General features: G+C 36.7%; 1 protein-coding gene across 1 annotated transcript; it reads right to left on the bottom strand.

Moving 5' to 3' along the window:
- Positions 1–1,942: 1,942 nt before the first annotated feature.
- Positions 1,943–23,366, bottom strand: tspo (translocator protein). Its single transcript, XM_028796647.2, has 4 exons — positions 23,263–23,366; positions 7,722–7,896; positions 4,350–4,488; positions 1,943–2,480 (listed from the first exon to the last, which is right to left on the bottom strand). Exons 2-4 carry the CDS (start codon positions 7,892–7,894, stop codon positions 2,307–2,309), a joined length of 486 nt encoding a protein of 161 aa, XP_028652480.1. The 5' UTR covers positions 7,895–7,896; positions 23,263–23,366; the 3' UTR covers positions 1,943–2,306.
- Between the last annotated feature and the right edge of the window lie 852 nt (positions 23,367–24,218).

The following is a 24,218-nucleotide window of genomic DNA, read 5'->3' as shown; positions in this document are numbered from 1 at the left end:
CACATCTGTCTGTTATTACAAGCCATGGCAGAATATAACTTGAAAAAAAACAATTGCAGTATCAAAAGTAGGGCCCCTGGGCCCGAGCCAATGAAAATCTCAATCGAGATCCACTAAAGCTCCATTGAACCCTATCTGATCATAGTTTCCTGGGTACTTTGATGACTCCCAACCAATCCTAAATGGCCAGCACATTGTTATATCCCAATTAGAAAAAATCTATTCCTATCAACTCTCAGCTTACTACTATATAAAAAAGATTAGATGGATGCATGTTTTACAAAAATGGCTGGATGGATTCATATTTTACTATGAGTAGCATCATTAACCGATGCCTGTATTTTTTCATTCTTAAAATGCACATGCTGAGTACACTATGTCCTCCTCCAAAGCAACCAACACTCTTTTAGCTACTCTGGAACCAAGCAGAAGAGGTGGGCGAAAATGTGCCCCAGTTCTTTCAGATGCAGTCCTTGAGAAACAAGAGGATTTCACAAAGAGCTGAAGACACCTAAAATAAATATTGAATAATATGACAGAAATACTTTCGAAACGTTTAAAGTATTCAATTATTTCTTTGGTACAAGAGAATATTTTAACATTTTAATATTCATATCCTGTGTGCTGTGTATTCCTTGTCATATTGTATTAGAAACACTGTAATTACCAGCATGCCCTGTTGTTTTGTAATGATTTAGGATTTTGTTTCAAAGGCACCTGCATAGTACTGTGAGTATAGCAAAGAACAATAATAATTACATGTTATTTATGCAGTACATCTGACAAATGATGTTTAGCGCTATTATAAATTTATAGACACACAGCAAGCAGCTGTGTTTGTGTATTGATGATACCAAAGTGCACATACATTTGCTTCTAGAGTTTACACACAAATTTGTTCTGTTAGCGTTTCATGTATCCCAGTGGTCATGTCAGGATTTGAAACCAGGACCCACAACTGATTAAAACAATTTGCAGACCTCTGCAGCAGTCTTTAACTTAAGGAAACATATTTTAACCAAATCTCAGATTTGCAAAGAAAACACAAAATTTTTTTTAGACTTTTTTTTTTTCTCCTGAAGAGAATGTTATACATCTGGTACAAATCTGAAGTGAGTTCCACTGCCGCAAGACCACGTGCAATTAATTTTCTTCATTGATAAAATTATAGGTTTCATCTATAAATGTACATATCAGAGTAACCAAACAGGAGTTTTGATGTGTTTTCAGCAATGGATATGAGAGACAACTTTCTATTAATGTTGAACAATGTAGCAATATCTACGTAAATATTTAAGTTGACACTATTTGACATTGAAGGAATACTCCACTCAAGATTGTATTCTTTTTTTTACTTACCACATGTGTTTTATGGCAATGGCCTTGAAACATTTTAATCTCACTGTTTAACGAAGGGCAAAGATATTAATAAAAATGATAAAAAAAATGTTTGATAGAATACAAACCAATTGTGACAAATGCTGTACAATGGGAAATTATATGAAAAATGTCCATGGGGGTAAGAAAAGTCTCATGCTCCTTGTCAGTTATCCAGTCATTTGTTTACAATAAGCAAAACACGTCCATTTTTTGCTAAAATAGTGTTAAATACATATTTCCAGAAAAATCAGCACACATAAACTGGAAATGCAATTCACAAGAGATTTTTAGAGTTTTAAATTGAAGATGTGCTCCATCTCTCTTGTTCACTGATGAAGAATACCTGTACTGTCTTCAGTTCTAAAACAATTCGATGTGAACTGCATTTCCTGTTTATGATGCGGGCTAACTTTAAAGTTAGAAGTAAAAACAGATTCAAGTAACATCAAGTGATTCTTCGCATTGAGGACACTGTTCCATGTGCTTCTGACAGACTTGGAATCATCCCTGTTTGCTCATCTCTGAATTTGATTCATCTTCAGACAAGGAAAGTACTTAAAAATAATTTATAAACTGCAAAACTGTTTTATTTGTCAGACTAGTAATATTATGTCTAATTACAACTGGAGTTACACTTTGTTAATTAGTATTTGTATAATGTATGTTGCACAACTAGATCACCGAGTATAAAACCTTAAAAAAACCTTACTTTTATAGGCTTAAGACAAGTCTTGCTTCCTATCTCCAAATGTAAGCATGATTCATTTCAATCCACCACCACATTCAAAAAACACAAGCAATATATGACACCCATAAAACATTGAGTAGGCACATCTGTGTCATGATATGTGATTTGAGGAAAAGAGAAATAATAAACCTCATCTGTTACCAAATGTCTTGTCTTGGTGCAGCATCACACCAAGCACTTAGTCCTCTTTTTTATCAGGGTTGTCTCTCCAGATGCGGTAGTTAAGAGTTGCAGCCAATGTAAGCCACATCAAATAGGGCACCATCAGAAGGGTGGCTGTTTTGTTAACTCGGTACCAAGAAAACATTGTTGCCCCCACTGTCCCATACAGCACCAGTAGTTCATAAAAAGCCTGCAAAAGCAAAGTAACAGTAATTGGCAATAATTACAGGCATCTTGCATAGTCTTTGACACTACATTAGGACACTGACTAGTGTCATGGACTGAAAGTACAACTCCATGCTCTATCTTGGGATTTTTTTTTATACCTTTAATTGTAAAGGGTGCATCATACTTCAGGGCATTGTAAATATGATGATACAACAGTTGTGGTGTATGCTTTAATATATATTTAAACACATACATGATTACCTAAATTAGATAAACATCCAGAAAAACAAAAATTAATGTGCATTAGTTTTAAAGAACACACCTTAAAATTGGTAAAGGAAAAAGAAAGTGAAACAGTATACACATTTGAGATGAGCGTTTATGGTTTTTAATTATATCTGCTGAAAGTGTAAACCATTAGCACTTATTATTACTAAATTATTCTCCCCCAGTTCTACAGAACTCTTACGGGATAACAAAGCACCACATGCTTCTTCTGTTCTTTGCAGAGGAGTTAGAGTGGTCAGCACTATAATATGACAGTCCCTCTCTGATCTTTTTTCAAGTCATCCTCTGTGTTTATCTCCTACATTGTCCCCATCTGTCCATCATTTAGAACTCAATGATGTTCATAACTGTTGACCAGTATATAATTATGGGTGTATGCATGAGTGTTTTACGTGAAGGACTTCACTCCTTTTACACATCATGTTGCTGGTACAGGTTTCAACTCCATACAACCATATTACAGGGAAGTGGATGAACTGAATTTAAGTGCCAAACCCTCCAATAAATTAAGCATCCACAGTTGACTGATTTGTAAAAAGTATAGTTAAGAAGGGGCGGCAAGGTGGCGCAGTGGGTAGCGCTGCTGCCTCGCAGTTGGGAGACCTGGGTTCGCTTCCCGGGTCCTCCCTGCGTGGAGTTTGCATGTTCTCCCCGTGTCTGCGTGGGTTTCCTCCCACAGTCCAAAGACATGCTGATTAGGTGGATTGGCGATTCTAAATTGGCCCTAGTGTGTGTGTTTGTGTGTGTCCTGCAGTGGGTTGGCACCCTGCCCGGGATTGGTTCCTGCTTTGTGCCCTGTGTTGGCTGGGATTGGCTCAAGCAGACCCCCGTGACCCTGTGTTCGGATTCAGAGGGTTGGAAAATGGATGGATGGATAGTTAAGAAGCCAAGGTGTGTTATTGTAACTTGTGTAGTGTAATCTAGTATGCCCTGGAGATAGACTAGTGACCAAACCTAGGTTGGTCCCATCCTTATACCTGATGCTTTCAGGATAGGCCCCTGCTGCTGTGATCTCAGATTTTAAAATTCATTATGATCTGTACCTACATTGTCCAGTTCAGCGTTGCAACAGTCAAAGACAATCTTGACAATCTTGTGTGTGACGCCAGTCCACTGCAGGGCACACTCATACTGGGCCAATTTACAGTTGCCAACCAACCTAACATGCACATCATTTGGGATATGGGAGGAAACCCCAAATAACTGAAGAAAAATTCTTGCAGATGTGGAGAGAACTTGCAAGCTAAAATATGGGGACGAAAATCCAAACTAATTATACAAACACAAAACTAACAACTAACAAATGTATTACAATTTTGTTATAGAATTGTATCATTCCATGTTAACCAATGAAATACAATATGTGTGTAGTGCCATTAAACCAATAACACTGTTCACCCCCTAGCACTGATGGTACTCTAAGGAAAATGCTTTTTGATAACAAATATGTATCTATTATTAAAATTAGTTTATGGAATATTTCACACATAATACCTACAACAAAAAAACATTTATAAATTCTCAGTTCTTTTTAACTACATCTTATGAAGTCTGTTATTTCATCCAATATCTGCTCCAAAGACACATGCATACTGTAACATACCCATTTGATTTTGTGTGCCCCAAAGAAAATGGGAGTCCAAGCCCAGTTCAAAGCCAGTTGTGCTCCATACAGCCCCAGTGGGACAACGGCATCTTCAGTGAACCCTCCAAGCTCTTTCCAAACTAAATAAGAGCCATATCTGATAAATACAACACAAATGATAAAAAAAACAATACAATAAAAGGAAGCTTTAAGAAACTGTAAACCAACAACGCCTAATTAGAAAAAGCATCACATCCCATATTGTTTTTTTATCAGTTGAATCAACACCTCTCCCTCATTTCCTGTCATTCACATTAAAAACCATTAATGCATTCTAAGCAAATGCCTTCAAATTTTACAATGAAAATAAATTAACCAGTAGACTATAAAAAAATCCTTGATTAGTTTTTTGGAGCCAGTTCTCATTCTCCTTTCAGATATCTAGTTTTTTGTTGGCAACGAAGGTACATAGCCCACTAGCAGGCCATTTACATTTGCCTGGACACATGGTGGAAAATGATAGCACACTGCAGTGAGGAGAGTGCTGAAGAGGGCACGTATTTAAGAGGTATTATAAAGCATCTAGTTTTTATTTTTGGAAGTAGAAAATATTCCAACCTTGTATTTTATCGCTTTTTGGAGAGCTGTTGCTACAATATGAAAAAAATAACTTCTGTTTTCTGATATAGCTAAAGTGAATCCCTCTAATTGTCTCTTTCTAGTAAGTGCATATGGAAAGAAGCAATTACTGTACATACTAGCACTTTAAGAGAAGACTTAAACACGGTAACTTTAATTTAGTGATTCTATCACAACAATTAAACAACACTAAATACAACTAAAGTTTCAAAGGAATGTTCAGAATATAAATAAAAAGGCAATTAATCTGTCTTAGAAATTAGCCAAACTAACCAATCAGATTGGATGACAACATGTTACTTCTTAACAGATGAAGCTATCAAAGGTTGCAACCATTATGCTCCTACCATTAAGTCTCCATCACTACCTGTGTACTAATAGGAAACAAATGCATTTCTATAACCCATAATCATCTTAGACGTGTCCGTTGAATTTGAGGGGAACAAACTGGAGGAGTTCACTGCATGCATCAGTTGGTTCTTTTATAAGAACATGTTTATTATTACATTATCAAAAATATAAGTCAGAATTTCCCTGGCTTTAGTTTGTTTGATAGAAGATGCATGCAAAAAAAGCTTTTTTTTTTCTTTACGTAATAAGTTTGTAAGTGTCAGTACCCATAAACATTAAGAGAGACATAACAGTATCAATGACATAACAAACTCTGTGTTATCAGGTTTGCATATTAGCAGGTAAAGTGTAATCATTCACCTATATTGCCTAGAAGAGATGTTTTTCAACAGTAATTGCCTATGTTATTACTCCCCTTGGAGGTGATGTAGTAGTTTAGGATTCTTTAGAAGTTTATCTTGGTTTCAATCTTTATATTACATCAGGCAACAAATACCTAGCTATAAAGGGAACATTTAAAAAGGAAATTATAAACAAACTCAGGTAAAGATTGGATGCATTGACCATCTAATGAAATTTTTATAGTGGGGTGGCATGGAGGTTAGTACTGTTGCTTTCACAGTCATGGGTGTAAATCTCAGCACATTCTGCAATTTCTGCAACCAACTGATGCCATGTCCCGAGCAGTTCATGGTCTTTCGCCTAGTTATCTTGTGATTGTCCTCAGTCTCCCCACGACCCTGTGCTGAAATTGGTGAGTTTAGAAATAGAATGAAATCTAATAGGCTAAAGTATTGAAAACATTTCAAAAAAAGAGATGTGTGGATTTATTGTATCAGTAACAAAATATTTCATGTCAAAGGTAATTTTACTAATGACATGATAATGAAAAAATAGCCTACATTTCTCTTCATTGTATACTTTGTTATTAACAGACATGAAAATATGCCTTCATATATCAGAAAATGTTCCTAATATGTTAATGATTTATGTCATATTAAACTAAACAAGCCTTGGCCAAGCTTGCTTCAAAGTTTCTACTTTATTTATATTAAAAGTACAAGGGGTGATTCAATTTTGAGACTGATCCTGTAAGGGTGATTCGAAAGTACTTCTTTGGCATTTGTGGCTTATTCTTTGTGTTTGTCTTTTCAGAACCAAGTCAGCATAAACCCTGAAAACTGAACAACTGAAGTTTCATGCTGTCATTGAGTTTCTAATACAGTACAGCTATATGAAGAAAAACAAAAAAATATATAATAATAATAAATAAATTATATTTGCATTTCATGGAAATTCTTTGTAAATAGTGCAACAACTGCATTAGTGTTTTATGGAGATTATAGTGAAAATCTTATCTGGTTTTTGCTGGGGTTTCTCTTAACAGGGCAGGTTCAAAACTTTTTGGTCACTTCTTGTGTACTTCAAAGGTTGGCCTGATGACCCAGTGAAAGTGCCGCTGCTGCTCAGCTCCATGAAACTGAGCCTGAATTCCATCCCCGTTACAGTCTGTGTTCAGTGTGCAAATTATTTTCACATTTACATGTGTCCTATATATCCACATCTCAAAGATGCGCAGGACAGTGCCCAGTACTACTAAATGTGGATGCATGTGCCCTGTAAACAATTAGCACTCCATTCCGGACGAGCCTCTGCCTTGCACACAGACTTGCTGGGATAAGCTATTGATCTGTATGACTTTGCATATGGATTAAGTGTATAATCAAAATGGAAAAAATAGATGGATGTATATTTCTAAAAATTAATGGAAAATATACATTAACACATTTTAGGTAGAGTATAAAATAAACAGGATATTCTCTTTGCAACTAAGGACTGCAGCAGAAACATTACTCTGGCAGGACTTCAGTGTATGACGGGGCATACTAACACACCAGGCCAATTTACAGGTGCCAGTCATATCTCTTTCACTATAACGAGGAAACCACATTACCTAAAAAAACACCTGACACTCATACAGAGAAAAATGTTCAGACTCTACACAGAAAAGGCCCAGGCCACAATTTGGACCTGGGCTTTAGAACTGTTGTTTATTTAATAAGTGGTAGAAATAACACTGGTTGAAGAACGACAACATTTTTACACTTTCATTTTTACTGTTGAAAAAGGTCAGTGAGTCTTTATTTTAAACATTAACAGTTCTTTTAATAATTTAAGTTATTTAAAAGGTGTTTTTATAAAATGCTACATTGTTGTTGTATTATTGTTTTAACACTACCAATGGCAATTAACACTACAAGCAATGTTTTTGGTTGATACAGTTAAAAAAAAAACTGCAGTTAGGAATGTCTCACTGATTAGCAGAATTCCAAACAATTTTGCTGACTGTTAGAGAGGCTTTAAAAAATTATATATATGTATACATTTTTGATTACGTACCCCATTCCAGTGTAAAGAGTAGTCCAAACTACTGGGAACACCTTATTGGGTGGGCGCCATGATGGTCTATTTAAAGTCTCATACCAGGTAGGCACACTTTTTCTGGTAAACATCCATCCAAAGTATCCACCCACATGGGGTAGTGCTGCAAATCCAACAGCATGAGTCCACATAACTGCAAAGAAACAAAATATGGTGTTTTGCATTTAACTTCTTAGAACATAAGATGGATGAATTTAAAAGTTGAATACTATATACTTAGTTACAATTAATGTAATAGACTTGTTTTCCTAAAAACAGTACTATGCTTTTCCAGTGAAATCAGTGGCACTGCAGATACTTAACCTTTCAGCTAGATAATACTGTATGACTGTCTTACCAAGAAGCCACCTCTTGTGCAAATTAGTCACATGTGTACATGTTGATTAATGATACAGTGTGGTTGCTAATTCACCTACTCCTGTGAAATGAGACTCAGTATCAGGTTTCATTTGTACACTGCAATTAATAACCAATGGCAGATTTAACAGGTGTATTAACAGAGAGATGCTCCCTGGAAATATCTGGAGCAATAGTACCATGAGAGCAGCTGCTTTTGGCTTCCAGCCTCTCATAGTTAACAGTAAATAAAACTGAAAAAGAAAAACATATATTACAGCTAACATGCCACCATTTATGGACAGGCTGAAATTCTGTAAGGGATTATCTATATCTAATATTTCTCTCTTGAGCCCCGGAGATTCAATGAATTACAGCTTTGAAAGCTACCCAGCACATTCAAAGCAAAATCACCACCTTGGTATTCTTTACTAACACTTGAACTAGAATCTATCGTGCTGTCACTATCAGCTCCTGAAGAACTATCACTATTATCACACAGTAAACTGCTTTCTTCTTCACATGCCCTCCATGCCTGTATTCAGCTTGCCCTGTTTCTTAAATACTGTATCAACACCTGCCCTCCAGCCACCAATCACTGAATGAATATAGTCAGCCGGCTCGTGGTGGATGACTTTGTTTTAGAGTTAAAAGTTATAAGGGTTAAAGACTCACAGCAGGAATATTTATTCAAAAACCAAATATGAAATTCTTATTAATATATTTTGATTAATTTCAGGACCACTGCATCCCAGGTTAACACTTGTATAAGTCTTGTTGTGACAAACACTAAAAATATTTTTAGTAAATTATTATTTTATTTCCTTTAGTCTTTCCAGCTACTTTAATAGTTTTATTTAGTTTTACTTTTTCATTCTGGTTTTGTTAATTATTTTATTTCAGTTTATGAAAATGTTTTTTTATTAATAGTTTCAGTTTTGATTTTAGTTTTCATTAACTATAATAACCTTGGTGATAAGCAAGGTGTCTCTTTTTAACAACTAATAGATATTAGTTAGAGATCATCAAAAATTGATTATAAAACATGATCAAAACATGCATCCCTATCAGCAAGCTATTGACTGCTCTTTCAAATGTCTATTACAAAAGCAACATCTTACTACCTATTCTCGAGTCCACTTTATTTTTCTAAAAATTGCAGTGCTAAATAGACAAAACAAAAGTAACCCATCTTTTCCTGGCAGCATGTTACTAAAAAAATGTTTAACAGACTTCACTGCGTTAGGATTTTTACAGAGTAAATGATCCCAACATTCTAGTTAGTATAATATTTCTTTTTTGACTGTGCACTTTCAAGGTATTTCTGATCAAAAGATTTCAGTCTCACCTCCTTCACTTTACAAATCCTCAAAAACACATCCTATTCAGTTGAGGGGCACGGCTTGTCTCCAAGGGTCCCTTTTTAATATCATTTTACGCAGAAAACACAAGTCATGTAGGGATATTGATGACAGCAATGGCTTTATTATAACACTTTACTATTGTAAATGCTATAACAAAGGAGAACAAAAAAACTGGGTTCATACAAACAGGTTGATCTCTGTTCTTACACATCCACTGGGTTTTATGATAAATTTCAGGACTACTGTAATTATTTAAAAAATCACCAAGACCCTTGGATGAATACTTTTTTTTTATCTGTTACTTAGCTTGTATTGTTTGTAGTGATGACCAAGAAAAAATGTTGCTCTTGTATTTTTATTGAAAATGGTGGTAATAAAATTCCTGATACAACAGGTTATTAATGGGGGCCAACACTGAACAACAGCAAACAATATGAAAAAAAAATTGAAGTAGCTCGTGTCGAACAATCTGTTAGGTGTCCACTCATTTGCTACAAGCACATATTTTTTTCTAAAATATTGTTCTAAAAACCACTTCAGGAAGATCTGCTTGAAAATAACAGGAGTGCATTAAAATAAAATTCAGGATCTGAAATGAAGACACTCCTCTCTAATTGTTCATTGTAAATGCTAAAAAAAAAAAAAAAAAGTTCCTGGAATTGTGATATACAGTAGGGAGAGTGAGAGATCAGAATACACACACATTGTTGTGGAGAGGAACACAGCACATCTGTAGACCAGTTACAACAGGTCTGGATTGGTTTTGGCATATTGTATTGTTTTAATTACCATTTGAGTTAGACGTGTGCATAGTCATTCGGCGCAGTGTGGCAGTTTGAACAATGTGCGAACATCAACTTGATGTGCAAATTGCAAAAATCAGCTTCAGATACGCTAGCCTGAAGCTGATTTCCCTAATTAATGTAACATTAATTAAAGATTTTTTGTCATGGACATACTGTACAGTGAAGTCTGGGCTGAATTGCTTGGCATGCTGCCACCGTGACCTTCACTTGGAAAAGCAGTTAAGAAAATGACATATTTGACATTGTTGGCTGTTTTTCAGCTTTGGTCCCCATTTACACATACTTTACCAGGAATTTTGTCATCTATAGTGTATTATCTGCAAAAACATTAGATTAACCATTTTTCTCAACTGTAACTACAAACAATATGGGGTAAGTAACATTAAAAAATTAACATTTTTGGGTTAGTATTCTTTTTCGGTTAACCAAAATGCATGCAAAGTCCAAATCAAAGTAGCTACAACAAATGTAAAATGTTCTTTACAGGTACAATGTCAATCCTTCACCAGAAACAACCCTAACTGCTAGAGCATAGTTTCTTAAAAGGGCTGCTGCCCTTTGGGTCATACAGAGTTGTGACTCACCGTTGTATTCAATGGGAAAGGGTCGCAAATGGTTTGCAAAGTGTCTCGTGATAAGTCATAATGGGCAGTTTAAGTAATTGACATTGCTCCTCTATGACTGTCATTGGTGATTGTCCAAAGTGGACACCCCTCCTCACCATGATTGTGAACAGTGATTCTTCAAGGCGGGACTTTCCCCTGGTCATCATGGACTGGGTCTAAAAATCACTAAGATGGACATGATTGGGTCATGAGAAAAAAACGTTCAAGAAACAATGTACTAGATGACTGTAGGGAATACAGTTGTGCCATAAAAGCAAGTTTATCCAGTTACTTTACTATCAGCATTCACATGTACACTGCTGGGTTCAAACGTATCACTTAAAACTGAGATCTAAGAAAATATTTTTTATTATAAAAACCAAACAATAGTTGACATATTATTAGAAAATGCATCAATAAACACATTTACTTACAAAACCTAATCTAGTTACAGGATTGTGTGGAGTCCATCACAGAATTCATTCATTAGTATGGACCAGTTCCTAATTCTAATGTGCATATCTTTGGAATGTAATAAGACACTAATGTACTCAACGGAAAACCCACACAGATACAGAACAGGCCACCCATTATAAAATGTAGCTATTACCTAAATGATTTTAAAGACTATTAACTTAAATTGACCCAGTGCAAAAAGACGCATGTAAGAGTGCCTTGTAATAAACTGCTGTTCTCTGATAGTTCCTGCCTTGTGCAGTTGGAAGAGGTTTCCCGACTCCCATGCTTCTGTTACGAAAAAATCTGCTTCAGAATTTAATGGAAAATTTTATTTTTTTTATCCATAATATATTTCAATCTTCTTTACTTGGCTGATCCTGTTAGGGGACGCAACAGCGGAACATCTTTTTCCATATCTTCCATTCCTCTGCATCTAACTCTGTTATACCCATCACCTACATGTCCTCTCTCACCACATCCATAAACCTTCTCTTAGGCCTTTATTCTTTTCCTCTTACCTGGCAGCTCCATCCTTGTCATCCTTCTCCCAATATACCCAACATCTCTCCTCTGAACATGTCCAAACCAACACAATCTCGCTTCTCTGACTTTGTCTCCCAAAGGTCCAACCTGAGTTGACCCTCTAATGTATTAACATCTTTAACTCTGCCGCCTCCAGCTCTGTCTCTTGTTTTTTGGTCAGGGACACCAACTCCAACCCATATAACATAGCTGGTCTCACTACTGTCTTGTAGACCTTCCCTTTCACTCTTGCTGGTACCCGTCTGTCACAAATCACTCCTGTCACTCTTCTCCTCCCAGCCTGCACTCTCTTCTTCACTTCTTTTCCACACTCCCTGTTACTCTGTACTGTTGATCCCAAGTATTTAAACTCATCCACCTTTGCCAACTCTACTCCCTACATCCTCACCATTCCACTGACCTCCCTCTCATTCACACACATGTATTCTGTCTTGTTCCTACTGACCTTCATTCCTCTCCTCTCTAGAGCATATTTCCATATCTACAGGGTCTCCTCAACCTGCTTACTACACTCACTACAGATCACAATGTCATTCTCAAACATCATAGTCCAGAGAGACTCCTGTCTAGTCTCGTCTGTCAATCTGTCCATCACTACTGCAAATAAGAAAGGGCTCATAGCTGATACCTGATGTAATCCCACCTCCACCTTGAATGCATCTGTCACTCCTACTGCAGAATTCACCACTGTCCCACTTTCCTCATACATATCCTGTACCACTCTTACATACTTCTCTGCCACTCCCAACTTCCTCATACAGTACCACAACTCCTCTGTAGGCACCCTGTCATATGCTTTCTCTAAGTCCACAAAGACACACTGCAACTCCTTCTGGCTTTCTTTATACTTCTCCATCAACACCCTCAGAGCAAATATCACATCTGTAGTGCTCTTTCCTGGCATGAAACCATACTGCTGCTCACTAATCATCTTAATCTAGCTTCCACTACTCTTTCCCATAACTTCATGCTGTGGCTCATCAATTTTATCCCTCTGTAGTTATACAGTTCTGCACATCTCCCTTATTCTTAAAAATTGGTACCAGTACATTTCTTCTCCACTCCCAGGCATCCTCTCACTTTCCAAGATTGCATTAAACAATCTCATTAAAAACTCCACTGCCATCTCTCCTAAACACCTTCATGCTTCCAAAGGTATGTCATCTTGAAAATAGCCTTTTCATCCTCTTCATAGCTGTCCTTTCTTCCTCCATGCTAATCTGTTGCACTTCCTGAATCACTATCTCCCCATAATTCCAAACGTCTCTCTCTCTCTCGTTTTCTTCTTTCATCAGCCTCTCAAAGTACTCTTTCCATTTGCTCCACGCACTCTCCTTGCTTGTGAGTATGTTCCCATCTTTATTCTTTATCATCCTAACCTGCTGCACAATTTTTACAACTCGGTCCCTCTGACTAGCCAAGCGGTATAGGTCTTTTTCTCTCTCCTTAGTGTCCAACCTCCCATACAACTCACCATATGCATCTTCTTTAGCCTTTGTCACCTCTCTCTTCACCTTTCGCCTCATCTCCTTGCATTCCTGTCTACTTTCTGCATCTCTCTGACTATCCCACTTATACCTCTGTATACTTTCCTGTACTTCCCCATTCAACCACCAGGTTTCCTTATCCTCCTTCTGCTGTCCAGATCTCACATCAAGCACCCTCCTAGCTGTCACCTTACTATTTCTGCTGTAGTTGCCCCATTATCTGGTAACTCTTCACCGCAACCCAGTGCCTGACTTGCCTCCTCCCTAAACTCAACCGTACAGTCTTCCTTTTTCTACTTCCACCATTTAATCCTTGGCTCTGTCATCACTCTCCTCCTCCTCTTGATATCCAATGTCATCCTACAGACCACCATCCTATGCTGCCCTACCACTAATCTCTAATCTCCAATTTCTTTCCAACTGATCCTTCTGCATAAGATATAATCTACCTGTGTTCATCTTTCTCCACTCTTGTATGTCACCCTGTGTTCCTCCCTCTTCTTAAAATACATATTCACCACAGCCATGTCCAACTTTTCGCAGAATCTACTACCATCTGACCTTCTGCATTCCTCTCTTTGACACCATACCTACCCATCTCCTCTGTTCCCTTCACCAATATATCAATTGAAAGCTGCTCCATTCACCACTCTCTCCCCCTTGGGTACAATCTCCACCACTTTATCCAACTCGCTCCAGAAATCATCTTTCTCATTCATTACACACCCAACTTCAGGGGCATATGTACTAACAACATTCATCATCAAACCTTCAACTTCCATCTTCATAATCATCACTCTGTCTGACACTCTTTTCAACTCCAAAACACTCTTGACATACTGTCCCCTTCAGGATAACCCCTACCCCATTTCTTGTCCCATCCACACCATGGTAGAATAATTTGAATCCGCTTCTGATCCAACCTTCCTTCTTTCCATAGTACCATGTTAAAAATAATGGCATATAATTACCAGAAACAACATATTGATAGGTGTTTAGTGGCAGACTCTGCAAAATTTGCTTGGGACTCAAAAATGTATAACCACTTTGCATTAGAATGGAAATGAAGGAAACTTCTTATCTGATTTGAATGTTACACTTCTACAACTTACACTTTAAGTTTCACAAATATTTATTGATAACCTTATCTCTTCTATACTACTGAAATATTCAACATTTACTTAATAATCCTCAATGTTGATCTGAGTTTATTGGTTGGGTAAAAAGACAGTAAACTCTTTGTGTACTGTTGCATTAAATGTATGTTGTTGGTTCTTTAGTATTCTCGCACTTCCGTGTGACACATGCAAAGTAATAATTACACTATACTATACACACAACAGAGTTTATGTTTGAATGTCACTAATATTCCTCTGCACTCTAACAGGCACAGTTAAAAGCCTCACATACCTCCCTGCATTTTGCTGCTATGTCAAATAGAGGAACCCACAAGTTACGCAACATAATTAGATGTTAAATGAGTTCAGGATAATTACATTTGTGACGCTTGAGAAAGCACTTTAATGTGCAAACCAGGGTATAGACATTCCACATGAAAAGACAGGAGGATCAGCAACAGTGCTGCCAAACCAAAGTGACCAAACCAGTGCCACATCCTTGTCTTACTACAGTCTAATTACCTGGCTAGTGGAAAACAGTAGGGAAGACCAGAATACAGAGATGTAACTTGAGAATGTGGTTGAACATCTTTTGAGGGATGATGTAATCATATTATTTGCAGAGTAGTCAAGCCCCTTACATTGGTGGGAAGTTGACCAGGCTGGACAATCCCACCTTAATTAGGCAACAAGTTGTTCTATGCAAAAGGCAGCACAGCTTCTAAGAACAAATCCAGCTTCAGCCAGACATTTGAATATGCTAACACTTTTGCATTGCAATTTAAACCTCTAATAATACTATCTTGCCTCCACAGTCTAATGTCCAGATGGAAACTGAAATTTTACTGCAGTTTTCTTTGTTATACTTTATTATTCAAGTCTGCATCTTTTAAACAAAAACAATAGTAAATGACCCTTTGGTATACATATTCAGAAAAACTTTACATCTTTTTAAACTCATTATATTGTACAATCTGATCTGATGGAGATAGAGTTCCTGACAGGAGAAGATGCAGTGTTAAACGAGAGTACATCAGGACCTGCATACCAAATTTTTATAACAGTATGTAAATTGGTGTTACAGAATTGGTAATGTTTAGCAGGCAGGTTTAGAGCAAGCAATGCTTATGTTTTAAATGAGACTACCACTTATATGTATACACTCATTTGTGTTTTAATGTGTCTAAATATTAATAATTAAATGGAAAGGTACAAGTATACAGTATTAAGATAAAATCCGATGATAGAAAAACAAAATTATAGATGGCATGTGTCCTTGACCTATTGGACACTTAGTCTATCCCCTGCACCAAGCTGCAGGAAAATGTTGATGACAAAGGCAAAATACTGTACAATAAAGGTCTGGATGTCAGGACTGTCTTAGGTGAGGCCTAATGTAATGAATGTCCCATTCTAATACCAGGAAGAATAACCTAATCAAAATGGCAGTATTGACAAGCACCAACACAGAACACCAAAAAGAAAAGGAGTAATTGACTTACAGTATATTAATAAAACAGTACTGACATGCTATTAAGTAGTGGATTTACATTCTTGATATAAACAGACCAATGGGACATCTGTAATTAGAGCAAGCAGATGTTTTAAGAGAATAGAGACACTATAGCTAAAGACCCTCTATAGCAGTTTTATTTAACCTGGAAATTTTACTACAATTTGGGTCTTATGATTACAATGTTTGGCCTAGTATAGGCAATAAGTCTTAAAAGGAATAGGTAGAAGACTGTGTGCCAAAAGAAGGAGTTTTTTAAAAAACGTTGCTGAACTTAACTGGAAGCTAATATAGTAACTGCTAGTGTTAATAATAATTCAATAGCTGCCCATTTTTTTTAGTCAGAAGGTGAGAACATATTGATTTGCACAACCTGAAAAGGCATTATAATAGTCAATTGTACTTGTTAGAAATTAATGTACAAGATTTTTCTATATCCTGAATTTTATGAAACAGCCTTCAGACATAAAAAAAACATGAAATTGTTTACATTCAGCATAGACATTATAGTACAAAAAAATATATGACAAAATTATCACCACTTTCCCTGTGGTTTGAGAGATAAAGAGGCATGACCAAGCTTTTTTGAAATGTCGGAGACCTGCAGACTACCACACCTACTCAAACACTAAACACTTCTCAACAGTCAAAACACTTCACTAACCTGATCAGCAACTATGACACAATTAAACTATCAGCTATCAAATTATGACATTTTCATTGGACTTGGGGGGAAAAGGCATTTAAAATGATACTGTAGCACAACCTTGTTAACTTATATCAGCATAAAAGAATCAAAATCACTTGAAGAAGCGACTCATCTACAAAACGTGCCTCTTTTTGCTATTAGTGAACGTACAACAAATAAAGAAGGCCTGCTTCAAAATGAATAATAAACTGAAAAAAACTGTTCCCAAGTATACATTGAAAAAAGTTGTTATATTTCATGTAATTTTTATATACTTCTAAGCCCTGAATTAAAAATGAAAACCACTTTTCTCCATCATGTAACATCTATGACAGAACACATTTTTAGCTTTTTTTATTGTTTTCACACTATAATTAAATATCAGAATATGATTTTAATGATAGATTTTAATATTAGAAAATAAATTATGTTTAAATCAAAACATTGGGAAAATTAGCTACAAATAAGCACCTTTCGTTCATACGAAGGAATCTGAAACTTCTGTGCATCTTACTAGGTCAGCAGTCAAAGAAAGAAACATTTTAATGTTTTCATCTGTATGAAAGACTTGACATTGGGTTCAGATGGAGTGACCAGCTAGAAAAATGTACACTTTGATGCCAGAAACATTATCAGACCTAGCTTGGTGAATCCAGATAAAATGCTGCTGCTACCGCTTTATATTAAGCTTGGTTTAATTAAGTACCTTGTTAAAGCCCTATAAATGATGGGAGCCATTTTTATGAATTTGTGCCAATACAGTAGAACCTCTGGTCACGAACGTTTCTGAACATGTACAAATCGAGTTAAGATCAAAAAGTTTGTCAAAATTTTGCATCTGTTCACGACCACACGCTCTGGTGGTGAACAATAACACTGGTGGCCCGTTTCCCTTCCGCTTCGTACGTGCCAATGATTTCCCATTCTCTGTATTCTAAAGCAGAAAGAGGCCATTAAAGCAGCTGATGTTGCAAAAGGAGTTACAAGCAGAGGCCTCAAGTGCTGGAAGAGGTGGAAAAACTGTTGCTAGTGTGGTTGAACGAGAAGCAACTTGCAGGGGATAGCATAAGCGAGGCGATCATATGCAGGAAAGCCAGGATGATTCATGGCGATTTGTTGAAAAAGTCGAGTGGCGAAAATAAGGAATTTAAAGCCAGTAGAGGATGGTTTGAAAAGTTTCGCAAGAGAAGTAACATTCATAGGTTTTCTCAGTGCTATTCAATGTTTTTACATTTACTTTACTATTACACTAGTAATAGTAATTATTACTATTACTATTATTACTGTAATAGTACTATTACAGTAGTTATAGTATAATTAACTATTTTTGTGCTTAAAAATCTTTAAAAAAAATATATTTACATACAGTTCGTACGGTCTGGAACGGATTAATTGTATTTACATACAATCTTATGGGGAAATTACGTTCGGGTCGCATCCAGAGTTTTGGAATGAATTATGGTCATGACCAGAGATACCACTGTATTAGAAAACTGATTTCTGATGGTATGAACAACAACCTGTAATGAGAGGTTAGGGGATCATTCAAAAAAGTAATTTCTAACTTTTTGGTAACAAATTGTGAAGAAGTAGTGACAAAAGTATTAGTCTCAAAGTCCACTTTTTGGATTCTTATACAGTATTTGGAATTTTTCCTTGAAAATCTTGGAGCAGTGAGTGAAGGGCAGGGTGAAAGATTCCATAAGGATGTCAAGGACATGGACAGAAGGTACCAATGAGGTTGATAGGTCAATATGATAGCAGACTACTGATGGATGTTTCAAAGGTGTACCCTAGAAAAAATTCAAAAACGATAGGCAACCACACAAGGTTTTGGATCAAAAAAAACTAAGACGTCACAAAGGCTACAGAAGTTATATGTAAAGAAATTCATATATTGTTATTTTCTTTATATACATGTTCAAAAATATTAGACTGACTAAATATTTTCATGTTAAACTGATTTAGAACAATATTGTATACATGATTAAGTTATCTGCGGTGGGTTGGTGCCCTGTTTCCTGCCTTGCGCCCTGTGTTGGCTGGGATTGGCTCCAGCAGACCCCCCGTGACCCTGTAGTTAGAATATAGCGGGATGGATAATGGATGGATGGATGAATATGTTATGTAATTTGTTAAATTTTAATTAAATTTCTTTTCAATTTTGTACTTACATGTGACAAGATGGAAACATCTTAATTGTATTTTATTGTGTTCATGAACACAAATAAAAATATTCACAATTGAAACATTTTTTATGAGTTTGATTTTGCAGACCTGTGTTATCTATGAAATTCAAGAATAATAAATTTCTCTACTCTTCCAGGTTATAGCACTATTAAAAGCAATTATTCTCTATATATCCTCTATTCTCTTTGACTGGGCCCTGGGAAGGACTTGGTTGTCTCCTGCAGCTGGGATAGGCTCTGGCCCAAATAACCTGGAATTAGATTACATCATATTGAGAGTATGTTTTAAAATTTTACAAAGCAAGTATGAGCATTTTCTTGATTAGCTATTTATTTTTATATGTTATCAAAGCTATAACAAAAAGAGACAAGGCATTTTATTTTCATTTGGCAAGCTTTGCAAATAATTTCTTCTTTCAGCTGCTCCCATTAAGGGTCGCCACAGCAGATATCCGTTTCCATATCTTCCTATCCATCTACATCTTGCTCTGTCACACCCATCACCTGTATGTCCTTCTCTCACCACATCCATAAACCTCACATTAGGCTCTCCTTTCTCCTTTTGCCTGGCAGCTCCATCCTTAACATCCTTCTCCCAATATACCCAGCATCTTTCCTCTTCACATATTCAAACCAATGCAAGCTCACCTCTCTGATTTTCTCTCCCAAACGTCCAACCGGAGCTAACCCTGTAATGTACTCAGTCCTAATCCTGTCCATCCTTGTCACACCAAATACAAACATTGTTTGACTGGTCTGATTAAATTTTGGCAAGTTTAACTTTTTTTTTGCAAACTTAATTTTGAAATTTGTTTATAATATCAATAAACTATATTTTCCAAAATAGCTTCTAGAAGACAGATATTAAGTTTTACACCTTGGTGTTTATTTTATATTTCATATGAAAATACTTCTATACTAATTCCAAATACAGTGACAATGGTCAAAACTAGTATACATAAACAATACAATAAATTTCTTTACACTTAAAAAAAAAAAAAACAAAACAACTTGTTATTTGTAGTATCAACAAATAGTGTAAATGAGTGTATGGAATGGAATGGCATCCTGCTTGGGAGTTGGGTTGATCTTGCCATGTACAAAATGCTGGTTTGGATCCTCATACCCACTAAGAGAAAACAGCTAGTTCAAAAGTATATGCATTTATAACACAACATTTTCAAAAGGATTTAACCCACTGAAATTATGATTAACAGTGGTGCATCACAGTTCTATATATCTGGTTTTCAATTTTCTGCTCATTCATCCTCAGGGTACATGACTTCACAAGGGCCAGGTTTTGTCCTACATTCTAAAGGTGTATTTACTAATCTAATTAATTAACCTAAACTAATCTTGTATGTTTCAGTATGGTTGTGTATTTAGGCGTGGACTAGTTCTGAATGTAAATATCAACTTATAAGAAATTTTAATTGCAAAATATTAGAATAACGTAAATGGTACAATTAAAAATTAACCAAAAACAATGTGTGTTGTATGCTGCAGACTCTATTGTTGGCATGGAGCTGGACAGTTTAACATCTGTGGCAGAGCGAAGGGCGCTCAGCAGGCTCCTATCAATTATGGAGAATCCACTGCATCCACTAAATAATGTCATCTCCAAACAGAAGAGCAGCTTCAGCGACAGACTGCTGTCACTGTCCTGCTCCACAGACAGATTGAGGAGATCGTTCCTCCCCCAAACTATGCGACTCTTTAATTCCACCAGGGGGGGTAAACGTTAATATTTAACATTATACATAGTTATTGTCTGTTTTTTTTGTTTTTTTTTTTTTGTTTTTTTTTCACCTGTATTATTATCATTCTTTAATTTAATATTATTTATTGTATCAGTATGCTGCTGCTGAAGAATGTGAATTTCCCATCGGGATTAATAAAGTATCTATCTATCTATCTATCTATCTATCTATCTATCTATCTATCTATCTATCTATCTATCATGTGCTTTGGGTGAGCCCATAAGACTAAACAGATATACAGTATATAAAATAAAATGACAGAAAATATTGGAATACTAACTTTGGATAATGTTTTATAGTCAGACAAGAACTGTCATTACAATCACTTATTGTTAACACAAGGGATACTTATATGGTCCTGTATTTAGTTACACACACACTAGAGATTTACATACTGTATATTACACTTGCCTTAAATGAAGTCCGAATAATACAATGAAAGGAGCAAAATACTAAAATCAGTAGCCATCACTGTAAACCCATAATGAAATGCTTAGAATACAATTTTGCTTGTAGCAAAGACCCTGATCTTGACTCAATCAATTCCCCAAGTTAAGGTACAGTTCAGTCTTTCCAGCACATCTTTTAGCATAACAAATGCAAACACGTGCATATGTTTTCATATGCCCAACAAGATTTTTGACAACACTGTCTTTTTAAAACACTATTAGAAAGGCAGAAAACATTTAATTCTGTACCTTTTGATCCATTAGGTTGCAACAGAAATACCCTTTTAATTATGTTCTGTTCTGCTTACATACCATTGTAATAGTTTCAGATTGAGTAACAAACTATATAACATTAAAGGATGATGTATAATATAAATAGAAGAAAAAAAATCAGCCATAATTAGATGGCTAAAAGCAGTTATATACACTTCACTTCAACCTAATTATGTTCCTTACATAAAATTTCCTAAATAAAAAAACACTCATTGGCACTTCATGGTTATGATGAACTATGGGAATATTTACCAAGGAATGTTTTCCACTTTATTTTGTTCGGCAGCACCATTGTTTCTGTACGCCTGTTACAGTCAAGGTGCATTAACTGCTATTGTGTCCTTAATAGCACAGCCCAATTTGCTTTGGAAAACTACCATAAAACAAAAATTGTGTATCAGTTAAACTACAAAAATAATATGAAGCAATGTGGAATTTTAGTATAAATAAGTAGCATAAAACTAAATTAAATATTATAGCAAGGAAAATAAAGTTCAGTCACTCAAAAACAGAAAAGGGGCTGAATGTCAAGGCTATTATCTCACACTTTACTTGTTCACTGACGCCACACAATTTGACTTTCAGAAACCCATGCAACATTTGGTCTACGTGCAGTAACAAAAACTAGATAAGACTAAAAAGCAGTTCACACCCTGTCAGCTAACGCACTTTAAACGTTCCATTTTTGCAGACATGAACTTTAGCAATATTGTTTATTATAGGAAAAGAATAACTAAAGCGTAAGCTTACTGTATGGTCAAGTATGCACAGTCTTTAACTTCATCGGCACTAACATACATGAGAAATAATCAACATACACACATACATAAATGCCCACTTATACTTGGTGTATGCCACTCAAGTATAGATCTTATTTTTACAAGTCAAGGTTATGTGACATTTTAGCAAGAAACAAAGTTACATGACAGGTTTTTTTTTTGCTATTTTTGTTTTTCCATATAATTTTCCTCCAACCCTGCTAAAACTAATTCAGAGTGGCAGGGGTTGTAAACACAGCAGTAATGCCAGGGTCTGGCTAACAGTCCACTGTAAGGTTTACATACACACTCTCACTGATAAAGCTCTGATTTTAAGTCACCAATTAACCCAACTTTGTCTATTTTGAGCTATGGTAGGAAAATCAAAGTATTCGCAGAAACAAGCACTTAGATATAGGGAGAACATGCAAACTTCACACAGCAAGTGACAGGCAAGGATTCAAACTCAGCCTCGTCCAAATGTGAGGCAGCACTGGTAACCACCATGTCACATAATTATTTATTAGAATAAATAAAAAATAAGTTTCCAAACTGTATTTTGAAACTACACTGGCAGGCTTTCCAGAACTTTTTGGGTGATGGAAATACGCTGTTTCAGTTCCTGTGTACACCCCTTGTAATTCAAATCCTACCTCAATTTCGAATCATTGTTATTGGCACTGTTGCAGTTAATAATGCGATCACTGTTTAACTTGATTTAAACAAATGCTTACCGAGAGCAATGGAAACTTATTTCATTTAAGAAATTAGGCGCATTTGTCGGAGAAAGACAAGCACGCTTACATAATAGAATAAACAAATACGACACGCCTTTGGTTTTATGCTAATTATTGTGGAGTAAAGGCACTTAATATTCCGGTACTGACTTCCCAAAAAAGTCGGGAGTCATCAATTCCATGAGAGCGCCAAATATGAATTTTCACTGTGCATATGAATTGTTTTTATCTCGTGCTTTCCTTCCCTACCAAAAGTTTTACTTCAAAACTGCTTGATGTTTCCACAGTATACTAACCATATATATAAAGCAACACAGCCCAGCACGAGCGCTGTGTACAGTGACACTATCAAACAACATTTGCTCTTCGAATAATAAGAAAACAGTTCGAAAAAAATTAATTAAAAGGACGCACCTATAAACTGCAGTGTCCGACTCTCACTCACAGCCCACGGCGCCCAGAAATCCTGTGAACGCGCAGTAGGCTTGTGTAACGGCGGCGTGCCCGCGCAGAAATGGAGGAGAAGACTTGGATACACTCGGATACAAGGGGGCGTGGCAAGTCGTGCCTAGCCAGCTCTCGAAAAGTGTGCTAGGCACCAACCTGGAAAAGAATAACGCATGGTCAGCATTCGGCATTGTTGGATAACATTTGAAATCCCTTATTCATTCAGATCTTTAATAAATAAATAACTGGAGGCAGCTGATAGGTACCGGCAGGCCAAGCGGAATGCGGCTTTGGTGGTTGCTGAGGCAAAAACTCGGGCGTGGGAGGAGTTTGGGGAGGCCATGGAGAATGACTTTCGGACGGCTTCGAGGAGATTCTGGTCCACCATCCGGTGTCTCAGGAGGGGGAAGTGCAGTGTCAACACTGTATATGGTGGTGATGGTGCGCTGCTGACCTTGACTCGGGACGTTGTGGGTCGGTGGGGGGAGTACTTCGAAGACCTACTCAATCCCACTAACATGCCTTCCAATGAGGAAGCAGAGCCTGGGGATTCAGAGGTGGGCTCCCCCATCTCTGGGACTGAGGTCACCGAGGTGGTCAAAAAACTCCTTGGTGGCAGGGCTCCGGGGGTGGATGAGATATGCCCGGAGTTCCTCAAGGCTCTGGATGTTGTAGGACTGTCTTAGTTGACACGCCTCTGCAACATCGCATGGACATCAGGGACAGTGCCTCTGGATTGGCAGACCGGGGTGGTGTTCCCCCTCTTTAAGAAAGGGGACCGGAGGGTGTGTTCCAACTACAGAGGATCACACTCCTCAGCCTCCCTGGAAAAGTCTATTCGGGGGTCCTGGAGAGGAGGGTCCGTCGGATAGTCGAACCTCAGATTCAGGAGGAACAGTGTGGTTTTCGTCCTGGTCGCGGAA

Source organism: Erpetoichthys calabaricus, chromosome 3, assembly GCF_900747795.2.
Source record: "Erpetoichthys calabaricus chromosome 3, fErpCal1.3, whole genome shotgun sequence".
Lineage (NCBI taxonomy): Eukaryota > Metazoa > Chordata > Cladistia > Polypteriformes > Polypteridae > Erpetoichthys > Erpetoichthys calabaricus.
This window is presented reverse-complemented; position numbering and strand designations above follow the sequence as displayed.

Excerpts from the sequence above, each read along its gene's own strand:
- tspo (XM_028796647.2), bottom strand. The coding sequence starts at position 7,894 with ATGTGGACTCATGCTGTTGGATTTGCAGCACTACCCCATGTGGGTGGA. Across the intron at positions 4,489-7,721 it reads ACTCTTTACACTGGAATGGG|ATATGGCTCTTATTTAGTTT; the intron begins GTACGTAATCAA and ends TGTATTTATCAG. Across the intron at positions 2,481-4,349 it reads GGGCACACAAAATCAAATGG|GCTTTTTATGAACTACTGGT; the intron begins GTATGTTACAGT and ends TTGCTTTTGCAG.